The sequence below is a fragment of the Rhinopithecus roxellana genome, chromosome 20 (assembly GCF_007565055.1).
Source record: "Rhinopithecus roxellana isolate Shanxi Qingling chromosome 20, ASM756505v1, whole genome shotgun sequence".
Classification (NCBI taxonomy): domain Eukaryota; kingdom Metazoa; phylum Chordata; class Mammalia; order Primates; family Cercopithecidae; genus Rhinopithecus; species Rhinopithecus roxellana.
Genome location: NC_044568.1, coordinates 72,226,614 through 72,240,288, shown reverse-complemented (window position 1 = coordinate 72,240,288; position 13,675 = coordinate 72,226,614). Strand labels below are relative to the sequence as shown.

At 56.3% G+C, this 13,675-nt stretch overlaps 1 protein-coding gene across 2 annotated transcripts in view; it reads right to left on the bottom strand.

Annotated features, from left to right (window-relative positions):
- LMF1 (lipase maturation factor 1) overlaps positions 1-10,493 on the bottom strand; it is a 99,810-nt gene extending 89,317 nt beyond the window's left edge. The window contains exon 1 of one of the 2 annotated variants that reach the window (XM_010387788.2): positions 10,288-10,493. In XM_010387788.2, the coding sequence (XP_010386090.1) occupies positions 10,288-10,480 (193 nt within the window). In that variant the 5' untranslated portion in view covers positions 10,481-10,493. The remainder of the gene's footprint in view (positions 1-10,287) is intronic. The other variant, XM_030924552.1, reaches the window with a different exon arrangement.
- Between the last annotated feature and the right edge of the window lie 3,182 nt (positions 10,494-13,675).

The following is a 13,675-nucleotide window of genomic DNA, read 5'->3' as shown; positions in this document are numbered from 1 at the left end:
AGTGCCTAATGCTGTGGAAGGTTCGGGACAGCAGGAGTGCCCTCGCTGTGCTGGGGATGCTGTAGACGGCAGACGGTGGCGTCTGACCCAGGTAATGAAGGGTTACCTTACAACCCAGCTACTGTGCCTCTCAGGCCTTCAACCTGAAAACGTGCTCACACAGAAGCCTCATGCAGATGCTCATAGCAGCTCTGTTCACAGTCACTAAAAACTAGAAACAAGGACGACGGCCTTCACGGTGGAAGTGGATAAATAACCAGAGGTGCATTTGTGCAACAGAAAAATAATCAGAGGTAAGTATGCAGGAGCTGTTGGTTCAGGCAACAACATGGATGAATCTTAAGTGCATTTTGCTAAGTAAGAGAATCTAGACCCAACAGGCTACGTACTGCATGATTCCATTCATATGGAATGGAAAAGGTAAAATCAGAGGGATGGGAGACGGACCCAGGCGTGCCAGGGGCTGGTGCGAGGGACGTGGTCACTCCCATGCACGGGGACTTAGGGGCTGGAGCCGGGGTGATGGAGCAAAGCCCACAGCACTGAGCATTACACAAGATGAACTTTAATGCGCACAAATTATTGGAGGAAGACTCAACCAGGAGGTCAGGGGATGCAGACGGAATGCAGGCTCCACACACGCGAATGTAAATCAGAACCACACTGGCAGAGGGCAGGAGCTGCCTAAGCAACTCCGGAAAATGTTCTGAGTGGAGACCGCAAGGCCAGAAGGAGCGGCACACACACTGCACTCCAGGGCTTTCCCCTGGCCTGGGGGGACAATCCGCACACGTGCACCAGGGCTGAGCAGATGCTAGAGGAGCTGGGGGAGCCAGGTTCTCACGAGCAGAGAGGGAGGATTCAGATGGGCCAGGAGGGAAGACTGGAATACACCGTGTGCCAGGACAGAAGGCTGGAATACACTGTGTGTCAGGTGAGAGTCAGAGTCATTGGCATGGACCAGGTTCACCTTCGTATACTTACGGATGGATGGGTGGATACAACAGAGAAGCAACCACATGTGTGAAATGAGACAGTGACATACAGAGCCTAGCTCTGCCCAGCAAGAGGGCCAGCAGCCATGAGACCCCCCAACGGCCCTCCCAGTACCCAGATCAGAGTTTCTATGCTCCCCTAAAGAGAACCAGGGCTTCTTGGAGAAACAGCTCATTCTAGGGCTGGGGTAGAGACACAGAAGCTGGGCCTGAAGCATCCCTGTGGGGAAGGACGGGAAAGCCACTAGTGGTCAAAGCTGGAGAAAGTGAGCAGCAAACTCATAGTGACAGCACCGGAATACAACCCAGACACAGACTCACGGTGACAACACCGCACCACAACCCGGACACAGGCTCACGGTGACAGCACCGCACCACAACCCGGACACAGACTCACGGTGACAGCACCGCACCACAACCCGGACACAGACTCACGGTGACAGCACCGGAATACAACCCAGACACAGACTCACGGTGACAACACCGCACCACAACCCGGACACAGACTCACGGTGACAGCACCGCACCACAACCCGGACACAGACTCACGGTGACAGCACCGCACCACAACCCGGACACAGACTCACGGTGACAGCACCGCACCACAACCCGGACACAGACTCACGGTGACAGCACCGCACCACAACCCGGACACAGACTCACGGTGACAGCACCGCACCACAACCCGGACACAGACTCACGGTGACAGCACCGCACCACAACCCGGACACAGACTCACGGTGACAGCACCGCACCACAACCCGGACACAGACTCACGGTGACAGCACCGCACCACAACCCGGACACAGACTCATGGTGACAGCACTGGATCACAACCCAGAGGGAAAATAAATGAGCGTAGGTCCATAGTGACAAAATCAGTGACCACAAACAAGTAAGTAACAAGATCTTCCTCACAGAGGAATTCCACATAATGTCTACAGACACTCCCTCCGGGAGGCGGGGGCAGTGAGTGGCTTCCAGAGGACAGAACGGGCGGGAAAGCAGGGACCCGACAGAGGGGACACCTGGTGGACACACCTTGGCCAGGTGATCAGAAAGCCGTGCGGACGTCAGGACCCTGATACGGTGGGACGGAAAGGGCCCCACACCTCTGTGGGCGTCTTCCCAAAACCCATTACCCAGTCTAATCGCGAGAGAACACCAGATGGACCCAACTTGAGGGACGCCCTACAGACACCATGACAGGCCTGCTGGACACTGCCAAGGTCGGAAAACACAGGAAAGTCTGGGAGACTGTCACAGACAGGGAGGGAGGGAGGAGACGCCAGGACAAAACTTTCTGTGAAAAAGCATGGGTGGAAAAGCCACAGAGGCTGCAGTTTTAGCTAATGGTTTTATTTTTAATAAAAGAATTTTAAAAAGTAAAGGTTTCTTGAAGACACTGCACCACTCAGTGCCCAGCATGAAGCTCTGTGAGCAGCCTCCCTCCAGGGCAGCGGGAGCAGGGCCACAGGCAGAGGACCGCAGGGTCCTGGGCGACAAAAGGGCCAGTGCTGGTGACCTCTAAAGGGGCTGGGGATGGCAGGTGGGTGGGGGGCAGCTCCAAGTGAGGAGGAAGAGAGTGGACACAGGCGGACACGGGGCAGGACACGGGATAGACACAGGGTAAACACGGGGCAGACACGGGGCGGGACACAGGGTAGGACACAGACTGGACACAGGGTCGGACCCAGGGTGGACACGAGGTGGGACACAGAGTGGACATGGGGCGTGACACAGGGTGGGAAACAGGGCTGCAGCAGAAGACTCCCCACACCCCTCCTGCCTCCACCTCCGGGTGGAAGGGACCTGAGTTGTGAGTGCTGACTTCCTAGCAACATAGAGGACACCTTGCAGCAGGCCCTCAGCCCCAGCAGCCACATGCGCAGGGACCCTCAGCCCCAGCAGCCACATGCGCAGGGACCACACCAGCAGCTTCCACAGGAGCTCAGGTCAGTGTGTGTGCATGTGGGTATGACATGCCCGTGTGTACATGTGTGCGCAGGGGTGTGTGCATGTGTCTGTACACATGAGCACATGTATACATGTATGTGCGCATGTTCAGGGATGTGCGTGTATCCTGGCATGTCTGCAGGTGGGAGAAACACAGGTGGTGGCGGTTCAACCACTGCACACTCCAGGGCCCAACCCTCATCGGCGCTAGGAGGGGCCCTTTCCCACAGGGACCTAATCGTGCTGCTGAAGGATGGATGTGCTCTGCCCCTCACCACAGTGCAAACTCCAGGGCCACAGAGGAAAACAAGATGTGGGCTCACCAAGGCAATAGCCTAAATCAGTAATTCTAAGGCAAGAAGCATAGGATACTTCCTGCTTATCAGGAAAAAGGAAGACAGACTGAACTGAGATTTCAGGGGAAAAAAAAACTATTTCAACCTCTACTCACATTATAAATATAGCTACATAAAAAGAAGCAGCAAAAATTTTGAAACATCACAGGCTCTCAAAGCAAAACTAACCAACCAGTCAAGCTTCGGAAGGCCCCGTCACTGCCCCACACAGGAGGCAACAGACAGCCATGCGACCACCTGCCTCTCACAGGGACCCTGAGCCTGACCTGGGAGCTGCAACCATGTCGCCCAAGCAGCCAACAGCAGGCATGGCCAGCAAATACTTTGCCTCAGAATCAGAAAGAAATTGCCACGTGTGGCAGCCTGAGCCTGTAGCCCCAGCTACTCAGGAGGCTGAGGCAGGAGAATCGCTTGAAACCGGAAGGAGGTTGTAGTAAGAGGAGATTGCGCCACTGCATTCCAGCCTGGGCGAAAAAGTGAAACTCTGTCTCAAAAAAAAAAAGAATCAGAAAAAAAAATCAGCTTTCTCTTTTCTCCTTTTGGATAAATTGTTGTAAAATTAAAACAGTCATCCCAGAAATGCAGAAATGCCATTCTCGATGGTTCTTACTGGCCATGGTTAAATTCTGGGCCTTGGCACGGTGACCTCAAGTATTTTGTTTTTAAAGGTATGTGCTGCAGAGCTCTGAGGTCGGGCAGTGCTGTTTGCTTTTTAAACAAAGAAGTATTTTTACAGAAGACCTTGTAAAACCAAGTGGTGCATTTCATTAGAATTCAAGTGGCCTGGAGAAAAGAAAAAGAACTCATTTCCCATGAGCTCTTAGAGCCACTGAAAGCTCAGAACAAAATAAACTGAGCAGGGTTTTAAGGATTCTTTTTGGTTTAATTTTCTCCTCAAATTTTCTGAAGAACAGCTGAGAGTTCAGCAAATACGGGTGCAAAGGATTCTGCCTGCCATGTCAACTCTGCCTTGGGTGTCATCTGAGGAGGATGACAAGCTACAAGGGCTGCGGCGAGACTCAGAGACACGCTACTGATGGCACCGCGGCCCCACCTCGCTGGAGCAGCTGCAGGGGAGAAGCGATAAAACTGACCCATGTGGAAAAGAAAGAAGGGCGGTAAGCGGGCGCACAGAACAGACGCCACAGTGCGGCACGCGTGCCTCCACGCCTAAGGACAACACGAGCGTGGAGATCCCCTAGAGGCTGGATTTTCAACACAAATCGCACCCGAGGACTCCAACGTGACAATGTGGAACTGGAAAGACGAGCAAGAAAAACCCCTCCATTCCCGCCAGCGTTGGGCGTTCCTTCTGCAACCCAGGCTGTCCACGTTACTCGGGATCATAGTCAAGCGGTGGGTTCTGTGTGGCGCTTGGCTCCTAGGGCCTTGGGGAACCCATGTTCTTCTCCATTCAGCTTCATGGAGAGACTTTTCCAGGTTCCAGACCATGCTAGGAAGCTAGACAGAAGAGTGGCCCCACCCGCCCTGTTTGGAACCTAGCTGGGGCATGCGGTGTTTGAAGCACGTGGGCAGATTGGGGTGAGGCCAGAAGAGCCTCTTCCAGAGCCAAGGACAAGCCTTGAGGCTGAAGAGCTCACCGAGGCCACTACAAGATAGAAAGAAAAAGAGCCTCAGAGACTCCTCAGTAAATAACCAGAACAGATAGCAAAGATGGAGAGCAGGAGGGCAAGACACTGAGACTCTAGAAGCTTCCAGGGAGAAGAGTCAGATGCTTGAAGATGCTTCCTCGATGCTGCAAAGCTCTGAGGGAAAGTGGCTTTGATGCAGAATTACAGATCCGGGCAAGTTGGTCCTTTTCCATTCTGGAAAAGCTGCTTGGGGATACATTCCAGCAAAAAGAGAATCCGCCAGCAAACAGGGAGACACGAGCAGCCCAGGAAGTATGAATGCAACCAAGGGAGGGCTGCGGCAGTCTCTCTCCTGCTGGGCCACACCTCAGGGCTGGAGGCGGGTGGAGGGGAAGGAAGGGGTGATGGCTGGAAAAGTGTCCTGTGTTGACACTAAGCCCGGGTAGAGACCACCTGCTACAGGTCGGGCACATTTCACTGAGCAGGAGATGCCCCTAGAAGACAGGGGATAGAGGCATAAAGAAAGCCCTCTCCCTGACTGCAAGGAGCCAGAGGGTAGATGGCCACAGTAACACTGGAAAGGGGACAATATCAGCCACAAAGGAAGCAGAGAGCAGGGCTCCAGTGGTCAGTCCTGGGTGGGGTCAGGAGTCCACGAGTGATGAGAGCTAAGTCTGAACACTGGAAGGGCATTGGCAGCCATGGAGAGAACAAGCACAGTTCAACCCCGGGAAGGCAGAGGTCAGGTGGTCTCAGGACCGTGGTCAGCAAGAGATGCCTCACGTGGCAGGGACACAGTGGGAGCAGTTCAGGCACCACGGCTCGTCTGCTGGGGCCCCAGCCTCTCGTTGCAAGCAGTGCAGGTGGACATCTGGCCCAGAGGCAGCAGGGAGCGTGTGTCCCAAAGCCCCCAGCACTCGTGCCCTGTGCAGGCGCCAAGCGTCCGGCCCCGGACAGGGTGGTTCCCTCCTGGGCCTGTCCAGGACTCGGACCCAACAAACACGTGAACCGACAGACCAGATCCCTCAGGAAGGTCTCTGTGCCGAAGCCATGACAGCCACGAAAAGTGCCAGTCACAAAGTCAGTCTGCAAACGCCAACGTTACCCAGTCTCCATGTCACATTTCACCCACAAATCCCTTCCAAATTGTAACAGTATCTCACAAATGTTTGAGCTTCATAAGAAAGGTCCTTTCCAATGTTCAGATACACAGATAGACTCCGTGGCTGCCTGCAAGCCATCTCCCGGGCCAGCGTGTCCTCTGTCCACCTTCTGGGAAGTGTGCACAGGCGGGGAATCTCATGTCAGCCTCAGGATGGCCCAGTGGTCAGTCTCACCTCATCAGTGACAGGCAAGTCTTGATGAGCATCTTGGCTAAGGCCACATAGCTAAGGTGTGGTCCACCAACTCTGAGTCCCACTACTTCCACCTGTCACAAGCTTCCAGAAAGTTCTCTGCAGTGAACAGCTATCAACCCAATTCTGACCAACTGTAATTACACTGTTTCCAGAAAACACCTGAATTCTGAGGCCGTTAAAATGCATTGTGTACATATTCTATGTGACTCTCAAAAATAGCAAACTAACATAAGTTCAGTCCAGGAGAACCCAGAAGGGGTGGGCAGCTCTAGCCTAGGGCGTCTTCAGTAGCACCTGCGAGGCTGTCCTTCCCCGGCCTTGTCAGGGATCCAGCTCTACCCACTGGCGCTGTAACAGATGCAGGGCTGCCGGAAATTCCAGGAGTCTAGCCCCAGCTGCCTGTGGCCACCCATGGACCGACCTGCCCAGGCCCCCTGGGAGAGGGATTTCAAAGCATCAAGGAGCCGGCCTGGTTGACAAGGCTCCAAACAAGCTGTTTGCCACACACGCGCTTGCACTGCAGGGTTGACCAGTGCAGGCCTCAATCTTCCGCGGGGAACACTGGGCCACAACGCTGGTGTGTGACCCTGCGGGTCCCTGGCATAAAACAGTGAGGGCTTCTGGCCAGGCTGCTCTGCCCTCTGTCCCAGTGACCCTAGGCATGGTGCCTGCTCTTGGGTTCAGTTTTCTCATTGCATACACAGACGGCAGCAGGCCTTAGTGCAGGAGGCACCAGCACCCATGGGCGGCCAGCACTGCCCCTACACACCAAGAACACAGCACCCAGGTCCCGCTGCTTAGGCCGGAAACTCCTGTCACATGAGCTTTTACTCATCCGGATTTTGGCCGTTCCTGGGAGTGGCATCTGGGCTGAGGGAATGCTCAGTGTCACATGTCCCCCATCACCTCGGGTGGCCTTGGTCCTCCCAGGTGCCGTCACGGCCCGAGAACGCCACTGCCCAGATGTGAACCGGGTGTCCAGGATACGCAGGCTGCACAGCGACGTGAATGAAGGGCAGGGCTGAACTCCAGGGCCCACGGACACTCGCTGCACAGCCAGGCCGGAGGCTGACCCTGCTTCCTCGCTGTCCACCGGGGGCAGTGACGTTGTCACCAGGAGGTCGGCACCGGGCAAGGTGCTACTTCAGCATCTGCTCAACACAGTAATTGCACTAGGGACTGGAGTCCACACGTCAGGATGACAGGTGTGTTTTCAACTCCGAGCCCTGTGAAAACGCCGCTTTCCGCTAACACCACACTCCGGCTCCCACATCACAGCAGGGCATGGCAGACACCCCAAGATGCCCGTGGTACGCACGTCTGTATGCCGTAAGCACACCCCTAGCACCTGCACACCCCCAGCACCTACACACCTCGGTGGCAGCACACGGAAACACCCCGGCCCGCGGGGGGAAGGAGCCAGCCCCAGGACGGACGCAAAGTCAGGCTGAATGCAGAGGCCTGTCGCTGGCAGCCGGCCTCTCCATGTCTAGCTTCGAAGCTTCCCCGACAGAGTAGGCGTTTCTGCGTTCTCCTGATCTGTACATTTTTACTACGTCTGCTGAGACTATCTACCTAAGGGTAAGCCTGCCTCAGTTCAATGTCTTTTAACAAGGGGAGTTTCCACAGAATACATTTGATTATGTGTTTAACAAGTGTTCAATAGCTACAAACGTTGTAAAATTCAGTATCAAGTGAACTTTTTGGAGAGCCCCTATAGCAACTTGGAAAAACCCTGGGATTCTGAGGAACAGGGAGGAGCACACAACTCAGTAAAATCCAGAACTTTCTAGAAGGAGATAAATGCAGGATGACTGCCTGCTTGCCCTGGGCCAGCTCAGCCAGAAAACCATGTCCCTGGAAGATCCTGGAAGATGGGAAACTGGTTCCTTGATACAGCAGAAAGACACTGATTCTACCCTAAATATACTCACAAGATAGAAGAACGTGCATATGTCAAGGAGAAATGTTCAATGCTGGGCACCAGGCTTAAAATATCTGCTTGACCCAGTGGCTTAAAAGTGGTTCCTTCTGAATTGAACAGAGAATCCCTGCAGAGATCAAAGGAGCCTCGGCTCGTCTGAAAGAGTCTGAGCTGGTTTTATGAAGCTGTGCTCAGGAGGCAACGCCGCTGGGACTTCCCGCTGTATCTCGGGTTCCCCTGCGGAAGGCCTATTAGAGCCTCACAGCTTCACTTTATCTCTACTTCATCGTTTGCTAAGTGACAGCACCAACATTTAGAATGACTGTTTAATACTGTGGAGGGAAAAGCAACCTGGGAAGAACTACATTTTAAAATAATTGCAGGCTGGGCACAGTGGCTCACGCCTGTAATCCCAGCACTTCGGGAGGCCCTGAGGTCAGAAGTTCAAGACCAGCCTGGCCAACATGGTGAAACCCCATCTCTACTAAAAATATTTTTAAAAATTAGCCAGGCATGGTGGTCCATGCCTGCAATCCCAGCTACTTGGAAGGCTGAGGCAGGAGAATCGCTTGAACCCAGCAGACAGAGGTTGCAGTGGGCCGAAATGGTGCCACTGCACTCCAGCCCGGGCAACAGTGAGACTCCGTCTCAAAAATAAATAAAATAAAATAAAAATAATTGCTTTAAAGAAAGAGAGAGAGAGAGACCGAGTTGAAGCCGATACTGCAATCCCACAAGAAACCTGGTAGTGACGAGCACATCTCATCACTTTGCACCAGGAGGTGGAAAGTATCACACAAACGTCACACAAAACGTCAAACTGAGCATCACTCCAGCACAGCCAGGCTACCAAACTTCCCGTGATGTGTGTGGGACAAAAGCTGTGCAAACAAGAACTTCTGCAATCCGACCGTTTCCTTCCACACGTGAGGCAAAGAGACAAGGGAAGGAAATGGAGACGTCCAGTGTCCACGGCCTACAACCACACGTGGACAACGCCGGGGCCAGTGGCTCCGCGGCCCTCTGCAAGGGTGGCTGCCCACGCACCCCGCTGGCTCCATCTCGGCCTGGCACGCTCCGCTCACTTCCAGGCTCATTTGAGAGCCTGAGTCTGGGCTTCGTTGCTTCTAACAGGTTGGGCTCATGAAACATGTATCCGTGTGTCCACTAATGTCCCTGTGATCACAGGACCGTTCTCTTCCAAAGCAGTTGTGCGTAGTCGGGGCTGGGGAGGGAGGGAGTGGGAATCGCCAGCTGCCCCGGCCAGGGGGTCCAGAGGTTTTGAGCACGAACTGACTTTTCTCAGAGCTCCGCGGGCTGCGCACGCTGTGGGGTGAAGGGTCTCGGCCAGCGGACCCCGCCAGCCACACCCCAGAGTGAGGCGCAGGCTCCACCTGCAGACGGGGTTCCAGAGCTGCCCCCAGGCCTCCGCTGGGGATCCTCCCGAAGGCAGGCTGAGCTAGTCGGGAACACTAAAGGAGAAACTCCAGTCTGGCCACCAGCCAGCCACCCTCCCTCAGCCCTCGGGAGACGCGAAGGGGGCTCCCGGGCCGGCCCCCCCCGACTTTGGCAGGGGCCGCACGCGGTGCGGATGTGGCGTGCGGGGGCCCAGCAAGAGCGGGAACCTCCACCGTCAGCACAGCGCGGTGCTGGGGGCAGCAGGGGCGCCTCCCTCTCCAGGCCTCCCCCGCCCCGCAGCCAGAACGCAGACCCCCGACCCGCCCACGGACGCGACCCGCCGCCCGACTTGCCCTGCTCGCCTGCGAGCTCCTGGGCCAGGGCCAGGGCCCGGGCCGGCCCCGCCTCGCACAGCCCCGAGCCGGTCCCGGCGGGCGCGGCCGTGCAACTCCGGGGCTGCAGGTGGAGCCGGGAGCCCGGGAGCCCAGGCCGGAGGCTGGAGGCGGCGACAGGGGTAGGGCCGCGCGCGCTGTCGCCAACAAGCCTCGTCCTGCCCCGCCCGCCCCGCCTCGCCCGGGCCCGGCAGGAAGGAGGGCTGCGTGGAGGCGCCGCGGCCGCGAGACCGCGCGGAAGGGTCTCGAGGGAGGGCGGGGGTCGTGGGGCGCGGAGGTGACACTGGCGGATGTCCCGGGCCCGCCCGGCACTCACAGTACACGAAGGCTAGGGCCTTCAGGAGCACGATCCGGGTCAGCCAGAAGGTGCCCGCGTGGAGGTGGGCCGGAGAGCCTGCGGGGTCACGCCCCGGCGCGGGCAGCGACTCAGGCTCTGGGTCCGAGTACCCGGTTTTCCGCCTCCTCAGCGACTCCTCGGGCGCCGCCATTGTTGGGCCGTCAGGGCGCATGTGCGGGGAGGGCGCACTCCCGGAGGCTCCGCCCATTATCGGAGGCCCCGCCTCTCCCAGGTCGGCCCTGCCCACGGTCGAAAGCCCCACCCACACTCCCGGGGGCCCCGCCCCCTCCAGCCGGCCCCCCCGCCCACGCGCGGGAGCCGGTGCCCGGTGCCTGCCTCCCTCGCAGTCCTCGCTGGGCGCTGCTGCGGGTAGGGTGCGGGACCGGGTACCTGGGAGGTGGTGCGCGCCGCCCGACCCGAACTCACTGGGGCATGCACGCGTGCCTTCCGTCAGTCCGCGTTGCAGAGGCCCAGGTGCCCTCCCCCAGCCAGGCGCCTTCCCTCCCAACTCTTGTCCTGGCGAAGGTGGGCTGCAGAAACCCTGGCGGTACTGCCACAGCGTGCCCCTGCCTCGCAGCTGACACTCACTCCCAGTATCCGCGGAGGGTGCTGGGCGATCGTCGCAGCCAGAAAGGAACAGAGTAGGCAAGGCTGGGCCTGGAATGCTGGGGGGACCCTCCCCTTCCTCCCAGCCTTCCACCTTTGCACAGCCCAGCTCCTGCCAGCCCTTGGGACTGGACTTCAAGCTGTGGGGGAAGAGGGGGACTCAGGACTCAAGAGGGAAGGGCTAACTGCCCATCGCCCCAAACAGAACCTGAAGGAGGACGCCAGCAACTCTACATTCTGATGACTGGAGCGGGGTTCTGGGGGCTGATCTGAAATGGGTGCTGGGAGAGGCTGGGGTCACAGGCATTCCTTAGAGGAAAGAAAGGGCGTGAGGCCAGAGTAGGCATTGGAGACCTAGAGGTTATTGAATAAACTGTGGGGCACTTGGAAGGAAGTTGTGGAAGGGCAGGTTCTCCTTATTCATCCGTCAGAGCTCTTTACATATGAAAACCCGTTCTTTTGTGTATATTGGAAATATTTGTCCTGGCTTTTTGGTTTTGTTTTTATGTATTCTTGTCTTTCACCTCTCTAGTGTTCCTGGTGTTTTGGCATAGAAATTATTGTCACTCGGATGGTCACATGACCTGTCTTTATAACTTGTTTAATTATATCTTCACCACCTGTAGTGTGAGCCTTGTGAGGGCAGGGACTGACTGTGGACATCAGGTCCCCAAATCCAGGGCTGACCAGCAGTGGCCGGAGCTTCCTCTCAGCCTCCAGCCTCTCTGCGTTGCTGGGGTCATAGCATACCTGTACATCTTATGGCTGAATTCAGTTTTAGTTTCCATTTCTTTTCTATGAAAACCCCCTCAGGAGCCCAGCTGTGCAATGGGACCCTGTAAAAGATGTTGCCATGGGTACAAACATGCAAACATCCTCCACATGCTGGCCAAGCCTCCGGGAGCCCAGCGTGTGCCTGAGGGCTCAGAGCCTTGGGGATTGCAGGAGCCGTCGGCCCTGGCAGGCGCCCAGCACCCAGGTCCCTCCGCAGAGCTCACCACCTGTACCTCTCCTCATGATCTGGGGGCCAGTTTGGGAAGGGCCAGCAGAGCTTACACTGTTCCCCTCCTCTGTGGGGGAACAGGGAGCCCCACACCCTCGGGCTATGCCTGCAGAGCGGGCCCTGTCTGGATGCCAGGCCTGCTCGGAGACGGACGGCGAGAGGGACTGCCCTGTGTCAGGTGTGGCCCTGCGCTGTCCTCAGGTGGGGCTGCCGTCACAAGGAGGCTTTGTGCACAGCTTCCCCTTGCTGGGCTGAGCTGCTCTCCACGCAAAGGGCACAATGGGGCATTGTGCAGAGCAGAAAAGGGCCTCTTGTTCCAGCTTCCAGCGCTCCGGGCTCCGGCTCTGCATTTGCCCAGGGTGGGAGCAGTCAGCGGAAGGGTCTGCTGGGAGCTCCTGTCCTCTCTGAGCTCAAGTTTCCCTCGGGGTCTGCTCTCTTGGGACCCTGACCACAGGGGTCCCATCCACTGCCGAGAATGGCCCCAGAGCAGGTCACTGGGGGCAGGGCTTGGACCAAGGAGAGGTGGACCAGCAGCTCTGTTTATGCCCATTTCAGCCTGAATTTAATTAAAAGTGCACTGGGTTATGATTCAGCCATAAAAAGGAATCCAGGAGCCGGGCGCAGTGGCTCAAGCCTGTCATCCCAGCAGTTTGGGAGGCCAAGACGAGTGGATCACCTGAGGTCAGGAGTTCAAGACCAGCCTGGTCAATATGGTGAAACCCCGCCTCTGCTAAAAATACAAAAAAATTAGCCAGGCATGGTGGCGGGCGCCTGTAATCCCAGCTACTTGGGAGGCTGTGACAGGAGAATCGCTTGAACCCGGGAGGTGGAGGTTGCAGTGAGCCGAGATTGAGCACTGCACTCCAGCCTGGGCCACAGACCAAGACTCTGTCTCTAAAATAAAGTAAAATAAAATAAAATAAAGTAAAATAAAATAAAATGGAATCCAGTTCTGACACATGCTACAACACAGATGAACCTCAGGACATTAAGCTCAGTGGGACAGGACAGACGCGGAGGTCACATGTTGTGTGAACCCATTTACACGAAATGTCCAGGGTGGGCAAAGCCACAGGGAAAGGAGGGAGCTCTGTGGTCCAGGTCTGGGGACGGGGAGTTGGGGAGCGGGTGCTCCGTGGGTAGGACGTTTCCTTTTGGGCTGATGAGAATGTTCTGGAACTAGGTGATGGCGGCCCACCACGGCCAGGTGCTAAACACCACTGAGTCGTTCACCGGAAAGTGGCTTATTTCATGCTATGTGAATTTTGCCTCGAATTTTAGAAAAGTAAAATGAGGCTGGGCAAGGTGGCTCACGCCTGTAATCCCAGCACTTTGGGAGGCCGAGGCAGGTGGGTCACCTGAGGTCAGGAGATCAAGACCATCCTGGCTAACACGGTGAAACCCTGTCTCTACTAAAATTAGAAAAAAAAAAAAAAAAAAATTAGCCAGGAGCGGTGGCGGGCGCCTGTAGTCCCAGCTGCTCGGGAGGCTGAGGCAGGAGAATGGCGTGAACCCGGGAGGCGGAGCTTGCAGTGAGCCGAGATCGCTCCACTGCACTCCAGCCTGGGCGACAGAGCGAGACTCCGTCTCAAAAAAGAAAAAGAAAAAGAAAAAGAAAAGAAAAGAACGACAGACAGCCCTGCACTGGTGTTTGGGAAGCGCCCAGAAGGCGCTGTCACCTGCTGGAATACGTCGTGTTCTTCACACTTACCTTACTTCTTCATCTATATTAAGGAGCATCTAGCAGTTTAAAAATAA